An 18086-nucleotide genomic window follows, 5' to 3' on the forward strand; every position below is an offset into this window, starting at 1 on the left:
TGGCTGACCCACAACCTGTGCTTTCTCTGCGTGCCTACTGGTGCCAGAGATCTTCCTGCAGAGCTCTGGGACGAGAAGCAGATAAGGTGAGAGCTGAGGGATTTGTTGTGCAATGGTAACAACCAAGTCTGACACACTACATTGACACAGGACACTTTCCATCTCTCCTTTCTCACCAGGAGCTTTGCCCAGTGCTTCCCATCTTGTCTTCACGTGGGCAGGGCAGAAGCTGCTCCTCCTGCTCCTCCAGCCCCCAGCAAGAGTGGACACACATCTGAGTGACCATGGGCAAGATGGACAACCCCTCCGTGGAGCTGAACTCTCCCTCCGAGGTGAAGCAGGCAGCCCTGGAGGAGCTGGAGCCCATCAGCCCTGAGGTCGTGAGCGCCAAGAAGAAGAAGAAGGAGATCCCAGACAGAGGTTCCTGGAAGGGGAAATTCGACTTCTTGCTGTCCTGTGTGGGCTATGCCATCGGTCTGGGCAACGTCTGGCGCTTCCCTTATCTCTGTGGCAAAAATGGAGGAGGTGAGAGAATCACACAATGAGCAGCCTTGAGCCCCAGCAGGGTTTGGGTTGGTGTGGCTCTGGCAAATGGGTGATCCTCCAGCTGAGAGCTCTTCCACATGCTGGGAGTTATTAAGTTGTCCAGAGACAATTTTCCGTGATCTCTGGGCTTCACTAGCATGTGCAGGCTGGGATGAAGCACTCCAAAGAAATAAAACAAGCAGTTTGAGTTCTGCCATGCTTCTGCAGTCCAAATTTGCAGGGCTACAAAAAAAAAAAAAACCAGCATGTGGGACCTGATTTACTTACAGGGAGGGCTGAGCACAAATAGACACCCAGCTGGATATTCTGAGGCACCTCCAGAGAAACCACTTTGCATCTCTTAAAGGTGGGGTTCTCCTCAAGTCTATTCTCAAGGGAATTCTCCCTGCTCAGCTACAGAATTTCTGCACCTCTTGGATCAAGTCAGAAAAGACACTTCTCTGCCTCAGCTCCCCTCCAAATTGGTGCTCTTTTTTCAGCCTTGTCAGGGAGATGCTTTTGTGGAGGGGAGTATGGGCAGGTGTCAGTAGAGCAGAGGTTCTTCTCACTCCATGCTGAGCTCTCCCATTGCTTGTTCCTGTTGTTGAAATAGCCTTCCTTCTCCCCTTGGAAGAGCTGCTCACTTCCCTGAACCATTTTACAGCCTTCCCACACAAGTCCAAACCCCTTCTCCTCACCTTTAAGACTGTATATATAATTTTAGTTTTGCCTGCTGGTTTTCCCACATTAGCTCTTCCTGGCCTGGAGTCCCTGTCCCAAGTGCCACACTCAGTCATGCTGCTCTGAGGGTCTCATATTTCATCTCCATGTCTCTTTTACCTTCCTTTTACCTTTGGCTCTCACAGCTTCTCACATTACCTGCCCATTTCTGCTGTCACAGGCAGTGTAGGATGCTCTTTTCCTCCCACCCTGGAAAAGAGGAGAAGGGTCTTGCCCCCTGAAGCAATGTCCATTTAACTTCATGGCATTTAAGGGTATCTCAGCCCTTTCCCTGAAGCATGTGGAGTCCCAGCAGGAGACCGGAAAAAAGCAATTTTAACAAGAAGATTTCTAACTGAGTATGTTGTCTTCATAGAATTGTAGAATCACAGGATGGTCTGGGTTGGAAAGGACCTTAAAGATCACCCAGTTCCAAACCCACTGTCAAGGGCAGGGACACCTTCCACTGAGTTGCTCAAAGCCACATCCAGCCTGGCCATGAACACCTTTGGGGATGGAGCATCCACAGCCTCTGGGTTTTGTGGAGAGGTGGAAATACACGGCTGAGCTGAGCGAGGTTTATGGAACACGCAGGGCTGCCCCGGGAGCCTCTGCCAGCAGTGCCAGAGCCAGGGTGCGGGTTTGTCACCTCGGTGTGACAGCTCTGCCTGCTCTGTGTCCCCACAGAACATCTCCCCGTGGCTGGGAGCCAGCGCTGCCCTGCGCTTGTGCATCACGTCTCGTCTCACAGCTGCCCTGGCCTCACACACACACAAAGCTGGGGTGACAGTGATGGGATGAGGGGTGTTGTGAGGCTGAACTCGAGCCTGGTCAGCCGAGCTGACAGGACAGAGGCCGCTGTGGAGGTGCGGAGCGCTGTTCTCAGCGATGGCACCGGGAGCTCTCCGGGCCGGCAGCGAGGGAGGGACAGCGCCGGGCAGGGAATGTGGGAATTGCTGCCTGCTGCTCCCGGCCCGCCTCCCCCGCCGCTTCGTGCCGGCCTGCACGGCCCCTGTCCTGTCCCTGTCCCTGTCCTGTCCCTGTCCCTGTCCTGTCCCTGTCCTTGTCCCTGTCCTGTCCCTGTCCCTGTCCTGTCCCTGTCCCTGCTCCTGTCCCAGTCCCTGTCCCTGTCCCTGTCCCTGTGCCTGTCCCTGTGTCTGTCCCTGTGCCTGTCCCTGTCCCTGTCCCTTCCCCTGTCCCTACAGAGAGCAGCGGTACCGGAGCACGGCAGTACCGGTACCTGAGTGCGGCGGTACCGGTACCGGTTCCCCGCCCCGCCGGAGCGCAGCGGGCCGTGGGTGTCCGGGACTCCAATTCCAGTGTCCCGCGTGTGCGCTGTTTCCATTCGGCACAGGCAGAGTGAAGGGAACGGGACAATGTGGTGTCACTTGTCGCTGTCACACCGCATCGGCTCACGCTGCTCGCTCTGTGCAGGGAGCCCGGGGCACGGCAGCTCGGCCCGAGCAGGATTCACCCCCAGGGATGCCCCGGCTCCCCGCTGGCCCTGCTGGCCCTGCTGGCCCTGCTGGCCCTGCTGGCCCTGCCCGCAGCTGGATGTGCCCGGCTGTGCCCGCCGCTCCAGCCTCCGCACCCATCCCTAACCCGACACAGCCCCTGGCATCTCCGGGGCTGTACCGGACTGCAGATTCACAGATTCACCCGGAATGCGGCTCAGGACCTGCTAAAAACTGCCTGCGAGGTCCTAAGCTTGAGTAACTTGGGAGAAAACCAGTTCTTTGAATATGCATCCCCGAAAGTGGCAGAGCCATTGCCAGCAGCCCTCAGCTCAAGGAGCTGCTCTGGTTTGTAGATTTTCCTCTACTCTTGAGAATCTTTGTCAAACCAGGATAAAAGACTTGTGTCCAAAAGTTTATTTGGGGTTTGGTTTGTTTTTTTTTTCCCCAAGGGCCTAATAAGGTCTTTCACCTACAAACCTTCCTGACCTGCTGTGGATGAGAAATGCAGGATCATCAGAGCTGCAGCTGAATTTCATGAATTGCTTGCACAGAAGTGAGGAAGAGACTTGCCGTGCTGCTAAGCTCAGCCTCCAGCCCCCACAGCAGCAGCAGGGGAGCAGCAGAGGCTGGGAGCAGAGCCTGGCTTCCCGCAGGGCTCTCGGAGCCTGCCGTGGTGTCCGGCCAGCGCAGGGGAGGCTGAGCAGGCACAGGGATGCCCAAAGCCGCTCTCTCCTGTGTGCCAGGCTGCTGCTGAAGCCAAGAGCCTGTGCTTCAATGCCAGCTTGTGAGTCAGGCTCATGGCCACCGAGCTGCTGGCACAGAGAGTGTTTTCTCCCCACCACCCACTGCCAGCTCCTCTTGCAGGCTGCCTCCCCTGGACTCCCGTGCCGGGTGCTGGCACCTGCCTCTCCCAGCTGGGTTCAGCTCCCTGCTTGGCAGGCAGATGTCCCCAGCTGGATGTCCCCTGAGCCAGAATCCCTGGCTGTGTCTGGCTGCTTTCCTGCCCTTGGAGATCAGCTGCTGCAGCCTGGCTGTGGCAGGTGCAAGCTGGGCCACAGCTCTCCAGAGTGGCTTTGCTCCATGTTTGCTTTCCCAAGATTATCTGGAGAAGAAGACTCCGACTGACAGCTTAGTGCAGGAATCAGTGCTGTCCTGAACGTGGCCAGCTGCTTCTGGACACCCTGAGTGTCCTCTCTCTGTCCCCAGCCAGCATCTTCTGCAGAAGTTTGTCCTCAGAAATTATGGCCCACTCCAGTACACACATGAGAAAGATAAAAAACGGGCTTTGTGCCATGTCCTAGAAGCCAGGATGACCTGACCTTGTGCAGCCTTCCAATCTCATGGCAAGGCTCTCCTATTCTAATTGCTCTTCTAAAAACTGGATGCCAGTAATATCTCTAGTGAATGAATATTCTACCTCCTTTCTAGTGATGAGCTGATTTCCCCAGGGCCACGGAGAAGAATAATATTTTCACTAGGGATTTTAAGGGTAAAACCTAAAACAAAAGGTGGGGTAGTATATAGCACTATTAAAAGAAAAATACAGTCTTGGTCACAGTTTTCTTAAAAGACTGAAACAGCTATAAGAAAAAAGGCAGTGGCCAATGCCAGATATTCCTGTGTGCTATTCCCTCAAGAAGAAGAGTAAGAATTGAAAGCCTCTGCAGGTAAGATAGAAAGCATCAACAAGTTACCAATGTCAGCGTGCAAGCTTTTGGGTTTGTCAGATTTGGTTTAGCAGTGTCTAACCAGCTAAGCAAGTGAGGCTGGCACTGTTTGCTAGTGATGCCAGTGTATATGTGTGTATCCATGGTACACACACACCCACAGTGACAAGGGGAAGGCAGCGGTGACCCCAGTGGGAGACACCAGCTCCAGCTGCAAACTCACCTCTGGGAGAGCCTGCTCCTCATCACACGGGTGCTGCAGAGCAGGAAACTGCAGCTGGAGGCATTTCCTTCTTGGGCAAAGGGGGGACTGCCTGATAGTACTGCTCCTTCTTGCAGGGGCCTTCCTCATCCCGTATTTCCTGACACTGGTGTTTGCTGGGATTCCTCTCTTCCTGCTGGAAACTGCTCTGGGCCAGTATACCTCTGTTGGTGGACTGGGAGTCTGGAGATTAGCACCCATGTTCAAAGGTACTGTGCTCTGTGTTTGTGGCAGCAGTGGCACGTAACTACAGGCAAAACCCCATTAATGGTTTGGAGAAAAATCAGCAAATCCCTGGGGGCTGGGATGGGGTGGCAGGGTTTTTCTCTCTGTCTTTCTCAAGCTGTCTGTGACCTCAGTGTCTGCAGTCACTAACATCACTGTGGTCTGTTCAAGTTTGGTGTGGTGACAGGGGGCTTCATGAGCAGTATGGACTGCAATGGAGGGGCTCTGGTTGCAGAATCCTTTGTTTTCCCAAGCCTCCCTACACATGCTTGCTTTAATTGCATGGGAGCAATTAACTCCCTGTTGCCATGCTTGAGGTAACTGTTTTCTAGAAGCCAATGGTGATTTAGAAATGCCTTTGGGTTGGCTGTGGGAAAGTGCAGTTGTGCCAGAGAAGTGACAAGATCCTGTTTTCATGGAGCTCTGTCCATAAAGCGCCAGTAGCACACTGAAAGGTAGCATTGTTCCCCAGTGGAAATGGGAGACATGTGGGAATGAGCCTCCCTTGCTCACAGTGCAGCTACAGCACACTCTGTGTTGATGAGCTGATTCCCTTTCCCTGGTTTTCAAGGAAACCTTGCTGTGCTGCCCATGAGCTCCCTTGGGCGCTGGAGACCTGCACTGAGGCTGCTCTCTGCCTTCCTTTGCAGGTGTGGGACTGGCAGCTCTGGTTCTGTCCTTCTGGCTGAACATTTACTACATTGTCATCATTGCCTGGGCTCTCTACTACCTCTTCAACTCCTTCACTGCGGTGAGTCTGCAGCAGGGCCCTGCCTGTGCTCTGCTCCCTCTCCCACTCACGGCCAGGGATCTGTTTGTGGCCCACAGCAGGCGCTGGCTGCTTGCCACTTGTGCAAAGAGCCCTCGTCAGCATGGTGCTAGACCCTTCTGAAGAGCTTCCTCAGCCCTGGAGGCAGTTTTGTAGTGCTGATCAGTAGTGATGCTTGTCCTCTGGAGGGGATGGTCCCATCCCCTCTGTAGGAACTGTTCCCCCCTCACTCCAGTCTTGTAAACTCCCCCTGTGTTTGTCTCTTACTGCTAGGGCTGCTCGAATCTGAGCTGCACATTTCCAGAACTGGTTTTGTCATATCATGGTCTTATTTCTCAGGACTAACTCCTTATCTGAATTAGTTCTTATTCACTTCTCTCTTGATAAATGATATCCAAGGGATTTTTTTTTTTTTTTTTCTCCTGGGAAAATTATTCAGAAAGTATTTGGATATCTGCCTGTGACTGTCTCTTAGTTTGTGCTTTGGCCTGTGTGGGTTCCTCTTCCATAGCAGGACCTTCTACCATACAAGGTTAGAATCACACCCCATATTAACTTCTTGGTAGCTGAATTCTTTATTTCAACCCAGGAACCAGTAAGAGTTTCCTTAAGGTAACTCTCCAAGCAACCTGCAGCCTTAAAGACATCAACCCCATGGTTCAGATGGGATCTTTTTAAATGTCATTTTGATATAACCCTGAAATGCTATTGTGGCCACTGTGCATCCAGTTCTACTTTTTGTTCCTGAAAAAATGTCAAGTATCTATCAAGACTTTTGTGAATTATTCCATTTGGCATTCCCAAATTGGTGCTTCTACCACCAATACCACCTATCACTGTAGGGTCCTGGATCTAGAACAAACCTGTTGGCTGTGAGCGATTAGATGCACCCTCAGGGATTCCCAAATAAGCAGAGGTCTTTCCCAAAGTAACCCATGGCAGCCCCACCCTGGGCAGGATGCAGCTGGGGATGAGGTTTGGCACCTGCAGGTGTTACAGACCTGGCTGGGGGCAGTGCCTGTGTAGAGATGTATTTTGTATAAAATACAGGATGCAGCTGGGGATGAGGCTTTGTACCTGCAGGTGTTACAGGCCTGGCTGGGGGCAGTGCCTGTGTAGGGATATATTTTATAAAATTGTATATTGTATAGCCCAGTGCAGAGGGGTACATGTGTACATACAGACATAGGTACACACCTGCAGAGGCACAGCTGTTGGGCTCCTTTGCTTTCACCGGAGATAATAATCCCAAATTGCCCAAAGGACCCAAAGTGCAAATGAAAAAGCTAGGCTGATGTCTGTCCCCTGTGACTCCTAAATTTGACTAAGAGTATTTTGAACTAGAATAGGAGCCCAGCCTGCCTTCTGCAGTTTCTGTCCTCTGAAATTCAGAGGAAATGGAGCAGCAACAATCTGTCCCCCAGCCTGCCCCTCCCTGTGGGAGCTGTGCAGCTTCTCTAACATGCAGACACTGAAGAGCTGCTGTGCTGCTCAGCCATTGCCTTTTCTTCAGTGCAGTTAGCCAGTCCTCAGTGCCATCACCAGCTGGGTTGGCCTGGGTGGCCACTGGAATGTCACCCCCACCCCTGCAATAGTCACCATTCTGCCAGGATATGAAGGTGTCCTCTGCTGGAGTGAACTGATGTGAGCGCTGTGGAGCAGTCAAGGCAGCACTTAAAAGCACTGATGCCACAAGACACTTAAAACACAGACAATATTTTTGAAGAGGTCTACGTTTGTGGAAGAATAGGGGTGGATACAAACATCTTCTTAAAACTTTGTTGAGCTGGAGCCTCAGGTCTTATCTGCAGAGGGAAATCACCCAGGATAGCTGCTCTGCATTTACCTACACGCCCTGTGCTTGGGAAAAGAGCTGGGAGCTGCTTTCCTTGGCTGGCTCAGCCTGGCTCTGCTCTCACACAGCCCCTGGCAGCGCTGCCTCACTGCCTGCAGTGCCAGAGCTGACTGCACCGAGCCTGTGCTGCTGTGCTGCTGTCACACTGCTGCCCACGGTGGAAACATCTCCCAGGGATCCCTTGGTGCTGCTCACAAGCGGGGCAGTGGGCAGCACGACACAGCTGCTGTCCTGTACAGTTCACTGCTGTGCTTGTGTTACAACAGTCTGTTTGTGCAGGCAGCCCATGGCCTCCATTCTCAGGGCCATGTTACTCTCTAAGCATTGAAGTTGGTGTCAATGAAACATAAGAAACAAATCCCTGCTTATTTTTTGTGCAGTAAATTCCAGCCACTTGTTGAGTGAAGCTAGCAAAAAGCTGTAATGGTTATAAACACAATATCCCTTGATAGTATTTTAATTTGTAGGTATTAATTATCAACAGTTAATTGGAAGTGGCTTTCTATGTGGGGAATTGCTAATATTTTATCGGAGCTACAGCATTGCCCTAATCACATTATGATATTTTTTCCTAGAAAGTCATTGTCACAATTTATCAGAGTTTGGAAAATTGTTCCATTATTTTGGCCACAAGGGCATGCCCATCCAGTGCCCCTTCTCTTTGCAAAAAAAAAAAGGAAGGGGTTTCAGTTTAAAAAAGCCAGATTTATCCTGGGAGACATGGATGACAACCCTGCTGTCCTTGCAGGACCTGCCGTGGCAGAACTGTGGGAACGCCTGGAACACCGAGCGCTGCTTCTCCAACTACTCCCTGAACGACACCACCAACCTGAGCAGCGCCGTCACCGAGTTCTGGGAGTACGTCCCACCTTCCTGGGCCAGCTTTCCCCCTCCCCTGGTGCTGCCTGCCCGGCTGTGCCTGCTGGCCCTGTCCCTGGGCCCTTGGGCAGGGGTGTCCCAGCCAGCCCTGGGCCACGCTGGGCGCTCTGATGGGGCAGCCAAACATCCTCTCCGCTTGTCTTCACCTCCCTCTGTCCCAGCACCACGAACCTCCCTTCCCTCTGGGGATCTGGGGCTTCTCACACTCGTCTGCACCTGGTCCTTCCCCCTCCAGCCACCTCGGGGTGCAATGCCCTGCCCTTGGTTGTCAGACCTCCTCCAGCACGGTGTCTCCTGCCCTAGGAGGAACATGCACCAGATGTCCGGAGGCCTGGGGGAGCCCGGCACCGTGCGCTGGCCCCTGGCTGGCACGCTGGCCCTGGCCTGGCTGCTGGTCTACTTCTCCATCTGGAAGGGTGTGGAGTGGACAGGCAAGGTACAGTGCGAGGGCTGGGCCTGGGGTGCTGCCTCTCATTGCTGCTCTGTCACAATCTCCTCCAGACACAATTTCATTTAAGTGTCTGTAACTAAGGCTGTGGTGTTCAGAGTATCACAGTCGATACTGTTAAATTCCTGACATTTAAATTTCATGGCTGTAAAAATTGCTCCTGTGTTTATGGTAATTTTCATTCCAAGTGTAGAGAATAGCTCTTGCCTGTAAGGTTGTGGGTCTGAGCACACATTCTTTTTGAGAAGAGGCATTTTCAGAAATTACTTACATTTCCCACTTTGGGACAGCCCTTTGAGAGAGCAGAGCTTCTCGTGGCCTCCCCCTTTTGACAATCACAGTCTCTCAAATTGCCTCTGGTGGAAAAAATCTCAGCATCTCCTTTGAAAATTTCCCCGCTGCCCTTTCGATTATTGGTGGAGACCTTTGGATGAGGAGCCCGTTGTTATTCCCTGTGCAGTGCTCCAGGCTGGCACAGCAGAAAGGTAATTGCTTGGTTTAGTGAAACAGCGGTGCTGAGATGCTGGGATGTGTTATTTAGAGCACAGCATGGTGCAGTGGGACACGATTATGATTGGAATAGTTAGAGGAAAGATGAGAAAGAAGCACTTCAGGGGTAGGTCACCCAAGCTGTTAACTTCCCCAGTGCCTCTCAAACAGGCTTTAGCTAAGCAGCCACAGCAAAGCCCTGGTGACTCCTGGTGTGGGGCCTGGGATGGGGGATGGATCATACCTGTAAGAGCTGAAACACTGCTGGAGAAAAAGCACTGCAATCAAGACAACTCATTTTGCTTGGTGCACTGGTCTAGAGAAACACCAGCTTTAGCTCTGCAAATTAAGGATGTGATGACTTAAATGGATTACTTCTGTGGACTAAAATTATCCCTGTGCAATTCCCTTGTCTCTGGGCATTTCATACAGACTTTAGCATGCTACTTCTGTGATTAATGTGTCCTTGTGTACCATTGGCAGGGGGAAACAGCAAACAGCCAGAGCATGGGAATGGGGGATAGCAGATGCAAGGAAATGCTGCTGAAAGTGGCTGTGCTTGGGAGCCTGTCCCCCTCACAGAACATGCCAGACTCAGTGACAGCATGGGCAGGAAAGCTCCTGGGCACTGATGAGTGATGGCTTCTCCCCCATGGGGTCTTTTTCAGGTGGTGTATTTCTCAGCCACCTACCCCTACTTCATGCTTTTCATCCTCCTGTTCCGGGGAGTCACGCTGCCAGGAGCCAAGGAGGGGATCCTCTTCTACCTCACCCCTGACTTCAGGAAGCTCTCTGACTCTGAGGTTTGTACCTAGTGAGGAAAGCTCTTATCTCCCAGCTGTCCCTGCATTAGGCTTCCCCAGGCATGTCCTGTGAATACTGTAAGTACAAAATATTGTACTTTAATATTGTGTATTAAAGTAATGCTGGAATAACCCTGGTCAAGACCCATGTCCCATAGGCTGAGCCAAAACTGAGGGACAGGTCCTTCATGGGGGGAAGGCTTCAGCAGCTCTGTTCTACTCAAGCAGTGCTATCCACAGGCCATGAGGAGTCTGAAGCTATGCTGACAGAGCTTCCCTCTGGGCTGGGAATGCCTCATTTCACTGACTGCCCTAGGGCTGGTGGTCTGGTCTTGTCCTGGTGGTCCCAGAGAAAGGACGATGTGGGGCTGGCATGGGGGCCTCAGGAGGAGCACAAGCACAGCAGCAGTTTTTGGAAGTGCTTAAGTGATGAGTGGTGGCCAGTAATGTGCTCTTGCTCACTGGAAGCAGAGAGGAGACCCAGGAGGAGCAGGGACATTTGCAAAAATGAAGTTTTTCAGGAGACACAGACTCTGTGTTTTTCAGCAGCGATACTCCCATGGTTCCAAAGTCACCAGTCATGTGTGACAACTGGACATCCATCATTTCCCAGTGGGGGTCCCAGTGATCCCCCTTGCAGGACACTCTCTAGCTGTAGCACCAGCTGCATTGGCTCTAGTGCAGGAAACAGGACTCTCAGGACCAGGAGAGTTGTGTAAATGCTATGCAATTAAGAAACACTCTGCCTCCTTTTCTTCAGCTTTCTAAGCTTTCAGACCTTAAGGCACTGGGGCCAGCTTTGCAAGCTGTCCTCTGCAGTTGTTTGCACAAACAGCTCCATGTTGGAAAAGCAAAGACACACTAGTGGAAGAGAAATGGAGGGTGTGAGAGCAGGATGTGGCTCTCAGAGTGGAGCAGCATCCCTCAGGAGCACGTGTGAGAAAGCAAACACACACACACAGAGTGAGAGCAAGAGTCCCTTCTGATCTGATCAGAAATGCATGACCCTCCGTGCCCCCACAGCCATCCCATCAGAGGATGGGGATGTGTCTGATGCTGGGCCAGGCTGCACTGTGCTACACTTGGCACGTGGGAAGGATGCACATCCCTGCCCTCCAGTACATAAAGGGCAGCCCTACACTAAAGCTCTGGAGAAGGACTTTGACATGCAGTGACAGGACAAGGGGAATGGCTTCAAACTGAAAGATAATAGCTTTAGATCAGATATCAGTAAGAAAGTCTTGGCTCAGCCCTGCTGCCAGGGTTCCCTCAGGTGCTGGACACCCTGTGGGCTGTACATCCAAGCACACAGCTGCACAGGCTGCACCTCTGCTAGCCCTGCACTGAGCTGCTGCAGGACATGCACCTGCAGCACAGCCCCCTTCTGCTGCACTCCTCTTCTGGCTCCTTCTCCACAGGTCTGGATGGATGCAGCCACTCAGATCTTCTTCTCCTACGGGCTGGGGCTGGGCTCCCTCATTGCTCTGGGCAGCTACAACACTTTCCACAACAATGTCTACAGGTCAGTGCTTCGTGTCCATCCTCCCGTGGCAGGGAGTGCTGTGGCTGAGGCAGGGGCTGTGGAGGGTCTGCCTGATCTCTGCTGTCCCCTTGCTGGCAGCAGGCAGCCCAGGGGACACTCTGTGACCTCTGCAGAGGCTCCCTGCCTGCAGGACACTTGGCATGTCACTGTGCTACCTGCCCAAGGCACAGGACTGGGTCTCTGCAGGGCTTGGACTTCACCCCACCCTCTGCTCTTGGCAGGGACTGCAGGTGGGGTTTCTTCTCTTCCTCTCTTCCAGAGATTCCATCATTGTCTGCTGTATAAACTCCACCACAAGCATATTTGCGGGATTTGTTATTTTCTCTATCATTGGCTTCATGTCACACATCACAAAGAAGTCGGTGGCAGAGCTGGCCTCCTCAGGTAAGCAGAAACCTGGTTCAAATGCAAGAGCAACCTGGGAGAACCATTTGTAACTGAGTGTGGGGTGCTCATGGGTCTTTCCTGACTAGCTGTGCTGAAGTTTTAGTAGCTTTAGTGTTATATATTTTTTCTGTAGTAGTTATTTAGTTATTAGTAGTTATTTAGGCCATTTGCTGTCTGAAACCTATGGAGAATAGATACTGCCTGTATTTTCAGTAGATGTGATCAAAATCTGGAGTGCCTTTTTCATCTCAAGAAACAGCTTTTTGTGATGGAAAAAAAAAAAAATAAAAAGGCACCAGGAAAGTTAAAACCAGCTCTGAATATCAGTTTATTTTCTAGCAAAGTGCTCCAGCTCCATTTGGTTGCAATAATTTGGTGACTTTCTTGCTTGCAGGATTTGTTTCTCCAATCATTTCTGTCTCCCCACCTCACCCCCGAGCCTCCCACCGAGTTGGTGTTTCACAGGCACAAAGGATCAGGTGTTCCCTGCATGAAAAGCCCTGAGCTCTGGGCTGTAACTTTTGTCTCTCTGTTTAACCATGGCCTTTAGCTCAGACTTCCCATCAAATGCTTTGTTGAAGTGTGCTCATCCCTCTTTTCCTCGCTGCAGGCCCTGGGCTGGCTTTCCTCGCCTACCCGCAGGTTGTCACACAGCTGCCGCTGTCCCCACTCTGGTCAATCCTCTTCTTCTCCATGCTGATGATGCTGGGTCTGGACAGCCAGGTGAGACAAGCCAGGACAAAGCAGGGGAAGACACAGAAGTGTTGTGAGGTGCAGTGCAGGTGTCCCCTGCTGCAGGGTGACAGTGCTGAGCACGGTGTGAGGCTGAGCTTTCCCCCAGCCCCTTGGCACTGGTGCTGCTGCCTGAGCTGCAGCTCCCTGGGCTGCTCCATGGGACCAGGGACACATCCTGGCAGAAGGAAGAGTCACACCTTGGAGCAGGCTGGTGCCTGGGGACCCTGGCTGCTCTGCCATCAGATCAGCTTTACAAGGTACCTGAGGGGGAAGCGGTTCTATGGAGCAAAAGGTCTCTCCCCTGTCCCCTCACAGCCCTCACAAAACAAAACAAAACCCATAATCTCTGCATTTTTACAAGTGGTGATAGGGCTTTTTTCTGATAATTCAGCATCAAAGCAGCTGCCCAGTGAGGCAGTGAATTGCAGCACGCCTTCCTTTTGAGTGCACCAAAATCAAAGGTTCCTGCAAAAACCTGCACTCGATGTGTCATAGGAGCCCTTGTGCCCACATGCTCTTCTCTCTCAGCACAAACCTCCAGTGCAAAATGCTGCCGGCTTGGATTGCAGCTACTGCTCATAAACCTCACAGTCAGACTTAAACCCATTCCTGAAATGTCACACCTGGTTCCCAGGAAAATCTAATCAACCCAATCTGGTTTTCAATCATGTCACACTCTCATAAACACTTTATAAAGCTCATGAATGCATTACCACAGACAGAATTCAGAAAAAAAAAAAAAATTTAAAAAAATCAAGTAATACCTAAATGTACTGAAAGAAACTACATTTACAGAAAAAAAATTATCTGCATGGATTATTCAGTCAGTGCTGGTAAATAGTTTGAGACATGGCAATAAGCCCTCTAAGCACCCTGTGGAATTTATTTGCCGCATTTGCTTCTAAAATTCTTGAAATTCTCCACGTCCCTTCTGACAGCCATTCTGTTGGGGGGCATCACTGCCTGGAGGAACAGGCTGGGGGGGAGTGAAGCATCAAAAGGAAAACAAGCTTTTAAAAGCACGGCTAAATCCGTGTGAAGAAGCTTTGTGTCTGCATGTGGAGCTCTGGTTTATTCAAACACAGCAGCAGCATGGCAGCTTATGCACATAAAGCATAAGGGGCTGCTACAGTGGCTGCAATTCCACTGCATTTTGGAGAATTGAGAAGGGCTGATGACACATCCTGGGTGTTATTTGCGAGTGGGAGCAGGCATTTCTGGAGTGGCTCAGCAGGCAGGCTGGGGAGGCAGGGCAGGGGAAAGGCTGGGCTGACATCGGGCTGGGGGCACCCACGAGCTCCAGCCCGAGTGATGCTGGTCCAGAGAGGCTCCTGCAGCTCCATCCCCCTCTTCCTGCCGGTGCTCATCCCTCTGCAGCCCCTCGGCTGGGATGGATGACCTGCAGTGACAGACTGTGTCCCCTGCACTGACAGACTGTGTGTCCCCTCCTGTGTCTGTGTGTCCCCTCCTGTGTCTGTGTGTCCCCTCCTGTGTCTGTGTGTCCCCTCCTGTGTCTGACTGTGTGTCCCCTGCAGTGCCTGACTCGTGTGCCTTGCTGCCCCCTCTGCTCCCCTCCACCCGGGCTCTCTCCCATCCAGAGCCCCTTTCAGAAGGTGCCAATGCCTCCTTTTAACCGATGGGATTCCAGGTCAGGCATTTACTGCTCGGGGAGCTGGCAAGCCTTGTGCCAGCCTGTGTCTGTCCCATGTGCAGCTGCCTCCCCCCGGCTGGCCACGAGGGTTCCCAGCTGCCAGCGGTGAGAACACTCTCGTGGACCTCTGCTGCACATCTGGCAGCCTTGGCCAGACTCCCCACGGCCCCTGCATGCCCACAGGATGCTCTGTGAGCAGGGAACAGCAAACCCTTGACACTGGGAGAGGGTGGGAGAGAGACTCTCCTTCAGACAGAGCTGCCAACCCTCTATTGACTCCCAAGCCCAAAATGCTGGACCCAGCAGCTTGTGTGATGATGATTAGGCCCCTCAAGGGGGAAAGGAGCAAAAAAGAGAAGTTAATGGAAATAAAATGCTTGGGAAAGAAATAATATCATGGGGTGAGGCATGAAGAAGAGAAGAATATGTGATAAAAATTGGCTGGAGAGGGTTGGTGGGAAAAGCAGGATTTTTTTGGAAAGCAGACTGCAGTGGCAAGAACAGGAGGCACCAGTGCTCAGCTCCTTGGCACTCTGAAAGCAGCATGCCTTCATTCAGGTGCCTACATGCACAAGCAGCCAAGGTTTGGTCTGTGAGCTGGGAAAAATGAGCCCTGTGCCCAGCAGCTGCAGTCCCTGGGGCTGGAAAGGTAAGGCTCCTGCAGGCTGCAGCCCCTGTGAAGTCTGAGCCTGTCAGGAGGCAATTTTCAGTAAATGGTGTGAAGGTTATTGACTGTTCCATGGCTAGAAAAACTGGTGTACGATCATTTATTTCTCCATTACACAGGAGCTTAATTTTGAGAGGAGACAAAGAGAATTCAACTCACTTTGTAGCCCTGTTTCTCATCACCCATCTCCCTGGCTTTCCCTCTGTGCATTCCCTGATTTTGATCGTTCTTCCTGCACCAAAGGGCTGTCAGCTTTACTCCATCCCATTCTCTAAGGCACCCATTTCTTTGCTCCTTCTCTGCTGGACACCCCTTCTGCCCTGTCCAGGGCTGTTCCCCTCCAAACACATTTCCCTTTCTGGTCTCTGCTCCCCTGGCCCTGCCATGGCTCTGGCAGTGCCTGCCCCTGCAGCCATGTGGAAGGAATAGCTTTTGGCAGTGGTTTTTTAGTCGTGGTATCTCTCCACACTGTGGTGCCAGCTCAGTGCTGACTCTTGCAGACAGGTGGGATGGGGTGAGGAGCTCACTGTCAGTGACTGCAAAGGCAGCTCAACCCAGCGTGAACAGCACAAGATGCTTTAATGGCACTCGTGTCCAACATAAAAAGCTCAGCTCATTAAAGATTCAAGTGGAAGCAGTTGAGCTTTGGGGCTCTGGGAATACTGCCTTTCCATGCAGACACAAAACCCTGGGCAGGCACATCTCCCTTGGCCTTGCTCTGGCCCACGGGGCAGCCAGCCCCAGCAGTCAGCAGCAGAGGCATCTTCCACCATCCCTGCCCAGCCACAGGCCCAGGCACTGCATTCTTCTTCCTCACATCCTCCCAGCCCTCTGCTGCTCTCTTTGGTCTGTCTGTACACCTCCACCTCCACTCTAGAGCTTTTGTTTTCTTCCTGGGGATGGGGAAGTCCCTGACATAGAAGGGTGATGAAAAGCTTTGTTTTTCATTGCACTGGCTTGTACATTTGCTCAGCCTGACCAGGGAAGCCAGTTTGCTGCCCTCATACATTCCCAGGGCTGCTGCTACAGGCACAGAGAGGTATGTTACCTGCAGTTTCTGGGAGCGAGATATAAAAGTAAATCTCAGCATTTATCAAGAGATGGGAGGGAAGGAAGCACTTCACATACACACAGTCAAACTGCCCCTGGGCCAGGAGGCAGAGCTAGTAGGAGAACTGGAAGGCAGCACTCACGGGGATTTCGTTATGTGTTATGGTGCAGGCAGCATTATTATTATTATACTATTATACTATGATATATTATTATTATACTCTGCACAAACCATGCAGGGGTTTCCACCTCTGGAAAGGTGACGTGCTGTGAGGCTGTTGTGTGCTTGAAAAAGCAAAATGAAGGACTGGGCAATCAGAGATGTTGTTATTCCTGTGCACATGAGACTGCAGGTCCTTACAGAACCTTCTGGATCATCGAGCCACACAAGGGCAGTTCCACAGGCTGAGAGCAAGAAGGGAGCAGGGGCAGAGGTCCTGCACATGTCCCAGCTGCTGGCGCTGCAGCCAGACACAGCTGTGACACAGGGCCTGGCAGCGTGGGGAGCAGGGCAGTGATGGGGAGGCCCCAGGGATTTTTTGGGAAGAAAGAGGAGGCTTTTCATGAGAAGCAAAAGGCAGAGATTTATCTCAGCTATTTTTAAGTATTTAACTTTGGTGCTCCTAGCTCCATCTACATTCAGTGGGGAGAGAGGTGAATTTTCAGAAGATGGTTCAGACCAGCTTTGTGCAGAGATATCTCTGTTTAGTTCTAGAGTCTGCAGAGTGCAGAAATCACTAAGGTTCTCCATGTGTGTGAGTTCCTTATAAATACACCTATATCTATCCTCGGTGTATGCCTCTCCCCATAGTTCTGCACTGTGGAAGGGTTCATTACAGCCCTGATGGATGAGTACCCTCGAGTCCTAAGAGCCAGGAAGAAGATCTTCATTGCAGTGGTCTGCTTCATCTCTTACCTCATTGGATTCTCCAACATCACCCAGGTACAGATGGCTGTGCTTGTCCCTCCATCCCTGACACCTTTCTGGTCACCTGGCACAGCACAGCACCACCAAAGCCTGGGGAGAAGTGGCAGCATTTCTCCTGTTCTGGATAAAGTGCTGTGCCCATCACTGCTGCATCTCCAGTGCCTTAGGATGCCTCCATAATTGTTACCATTGTCTATGGTCAGTCTGGCCTGTTGTTTTGCTATTTGCAGTAAGGACTCAGGCCAACAGAGCCCAAATTTGGGAAATGCTTGCTGCAAAGAGTTAAGATAACACAAATAAAACCTCTCTGTTGTGGGCTTGAACCTCTGGAGCTGAAGCTGAGGTTCATGTGAGGGGAGGTGAGGGCTGAGTGCTCTGGAGACCATTTGTGGAGCAGTGTGGGTTCACGAGGAACCCTCTGGGGAGGGGCAGACTCGATTGGCTCCTTCTAAAGCAGAGAAATAGAAGAGATCCTACTGAATGTCTTCTTTTCTCCTCACCCTCAGCTATGCCTGAGCAGGCTGGCCAATTGTCTGCAAGAGCACATCAGCTTTGCTGCTGGGAACCAGACTGCAGTGGAAACATTGCAACAGTGGCTCTACTGTCCCAGGAAATTAACATTAAACCAACAGACATGGACAGCAGCAATCCAAGCTGCTGGCTGATATTGTTGATCATAATCTATAACTGATTTTCTTGACCCTGGTTTTGTCTTTTCAGGGAGGCATTTATGTCTTCAAGCTGTTTGATTATTACTCAGCCAGTGGCATGTGTCTCCTTTTCCTTGTCTTCTTCGAGACCATCTCAATTTCTTGGTGTTATGGTAAGCACAAAACACCTTGTTCTTTTGTTTTCTCCGTGGGCATGGTGACTTACTGAAAGAGCCAAAGCCAGTGAAGGCAATGACAGTTTTGCAACCAAAAATAGCTTAGACTGATAACTTCAGAAAATCAGGAGTGGAAGGCTTCATCTCACTTCTCCAGGCCATCACAAAGACCTCTTCCAGACTGGCAGATGCCCAGGGTC

General features: G+C 51.6%; 1 protein-coding gene across 1 annotated transcript in view; it reads left to right on the plus strand.

Annotated features, from left to right (window-relative positions):
• The first annotated feature begins 284 nt into the window (after nucleotides 1-284).
• LOC107204952 (sodium- and chloride-dependent GABA transporter 1-like) overlaps nucleotides 285-18086 on the plus strand; it is a 24691-nt gene continuing 6889 nt past the window's right edge. The window contains exons 1-11 of the mRNA XM_015628929.3: nucleotides 285-525; nucleotides 4709-4840; nucleotides 5507-5607; nucleotides 8229-8338; nucleotides 8663-8795; nucleotides 9965-10099; nucleotides 11518-11621; nucleotides 11902-12026; nucleotides 12640-12752; nucleotides 16944-17075; nucleotides 17781-17883. Of these exons, the coding sequence (XP_015484415.1) occupies nucleotides 285-525; nucleotides 4709-4840; nucleotides 5507-5607; nucleotides 8229-8338; nucleotides 8663-8795; nucleotides 9965-10099; nucleotides 11518-11621; nucleotides 11902-12026; nucleotides 12640-12752; nucleotides 16944-17075; nucleotides 17781-17883 (1429 nt within the window). The remainder of the gene's footprint in view (nucleotides 526-4708; nucleotides 4841-5506; nucleotides 5608-8228; nucleotides 8339-8662; nucleotides 8796-9964; nucleotides 10100-11517; nucleotides 11622-11901; nucleotides 12027-12639; nucleotides 12753-16943; nucleotides 17076-17780; nucleotides 17884-18086) is intronic.

This window comes from Parus major, chromosome 1A (genome assembly GCF_001522545.3).
Source record: "Parus major isolate Abel chromosome 1A, Parus_major1.1, whole genome shotgun sequence".
Classification (NCBI taxonomy): domain Eukaryota; kingdom Metazoa; phylum Chordata; class Aves; order Passeriformes; family Paridae; genus Parus; species Parus major.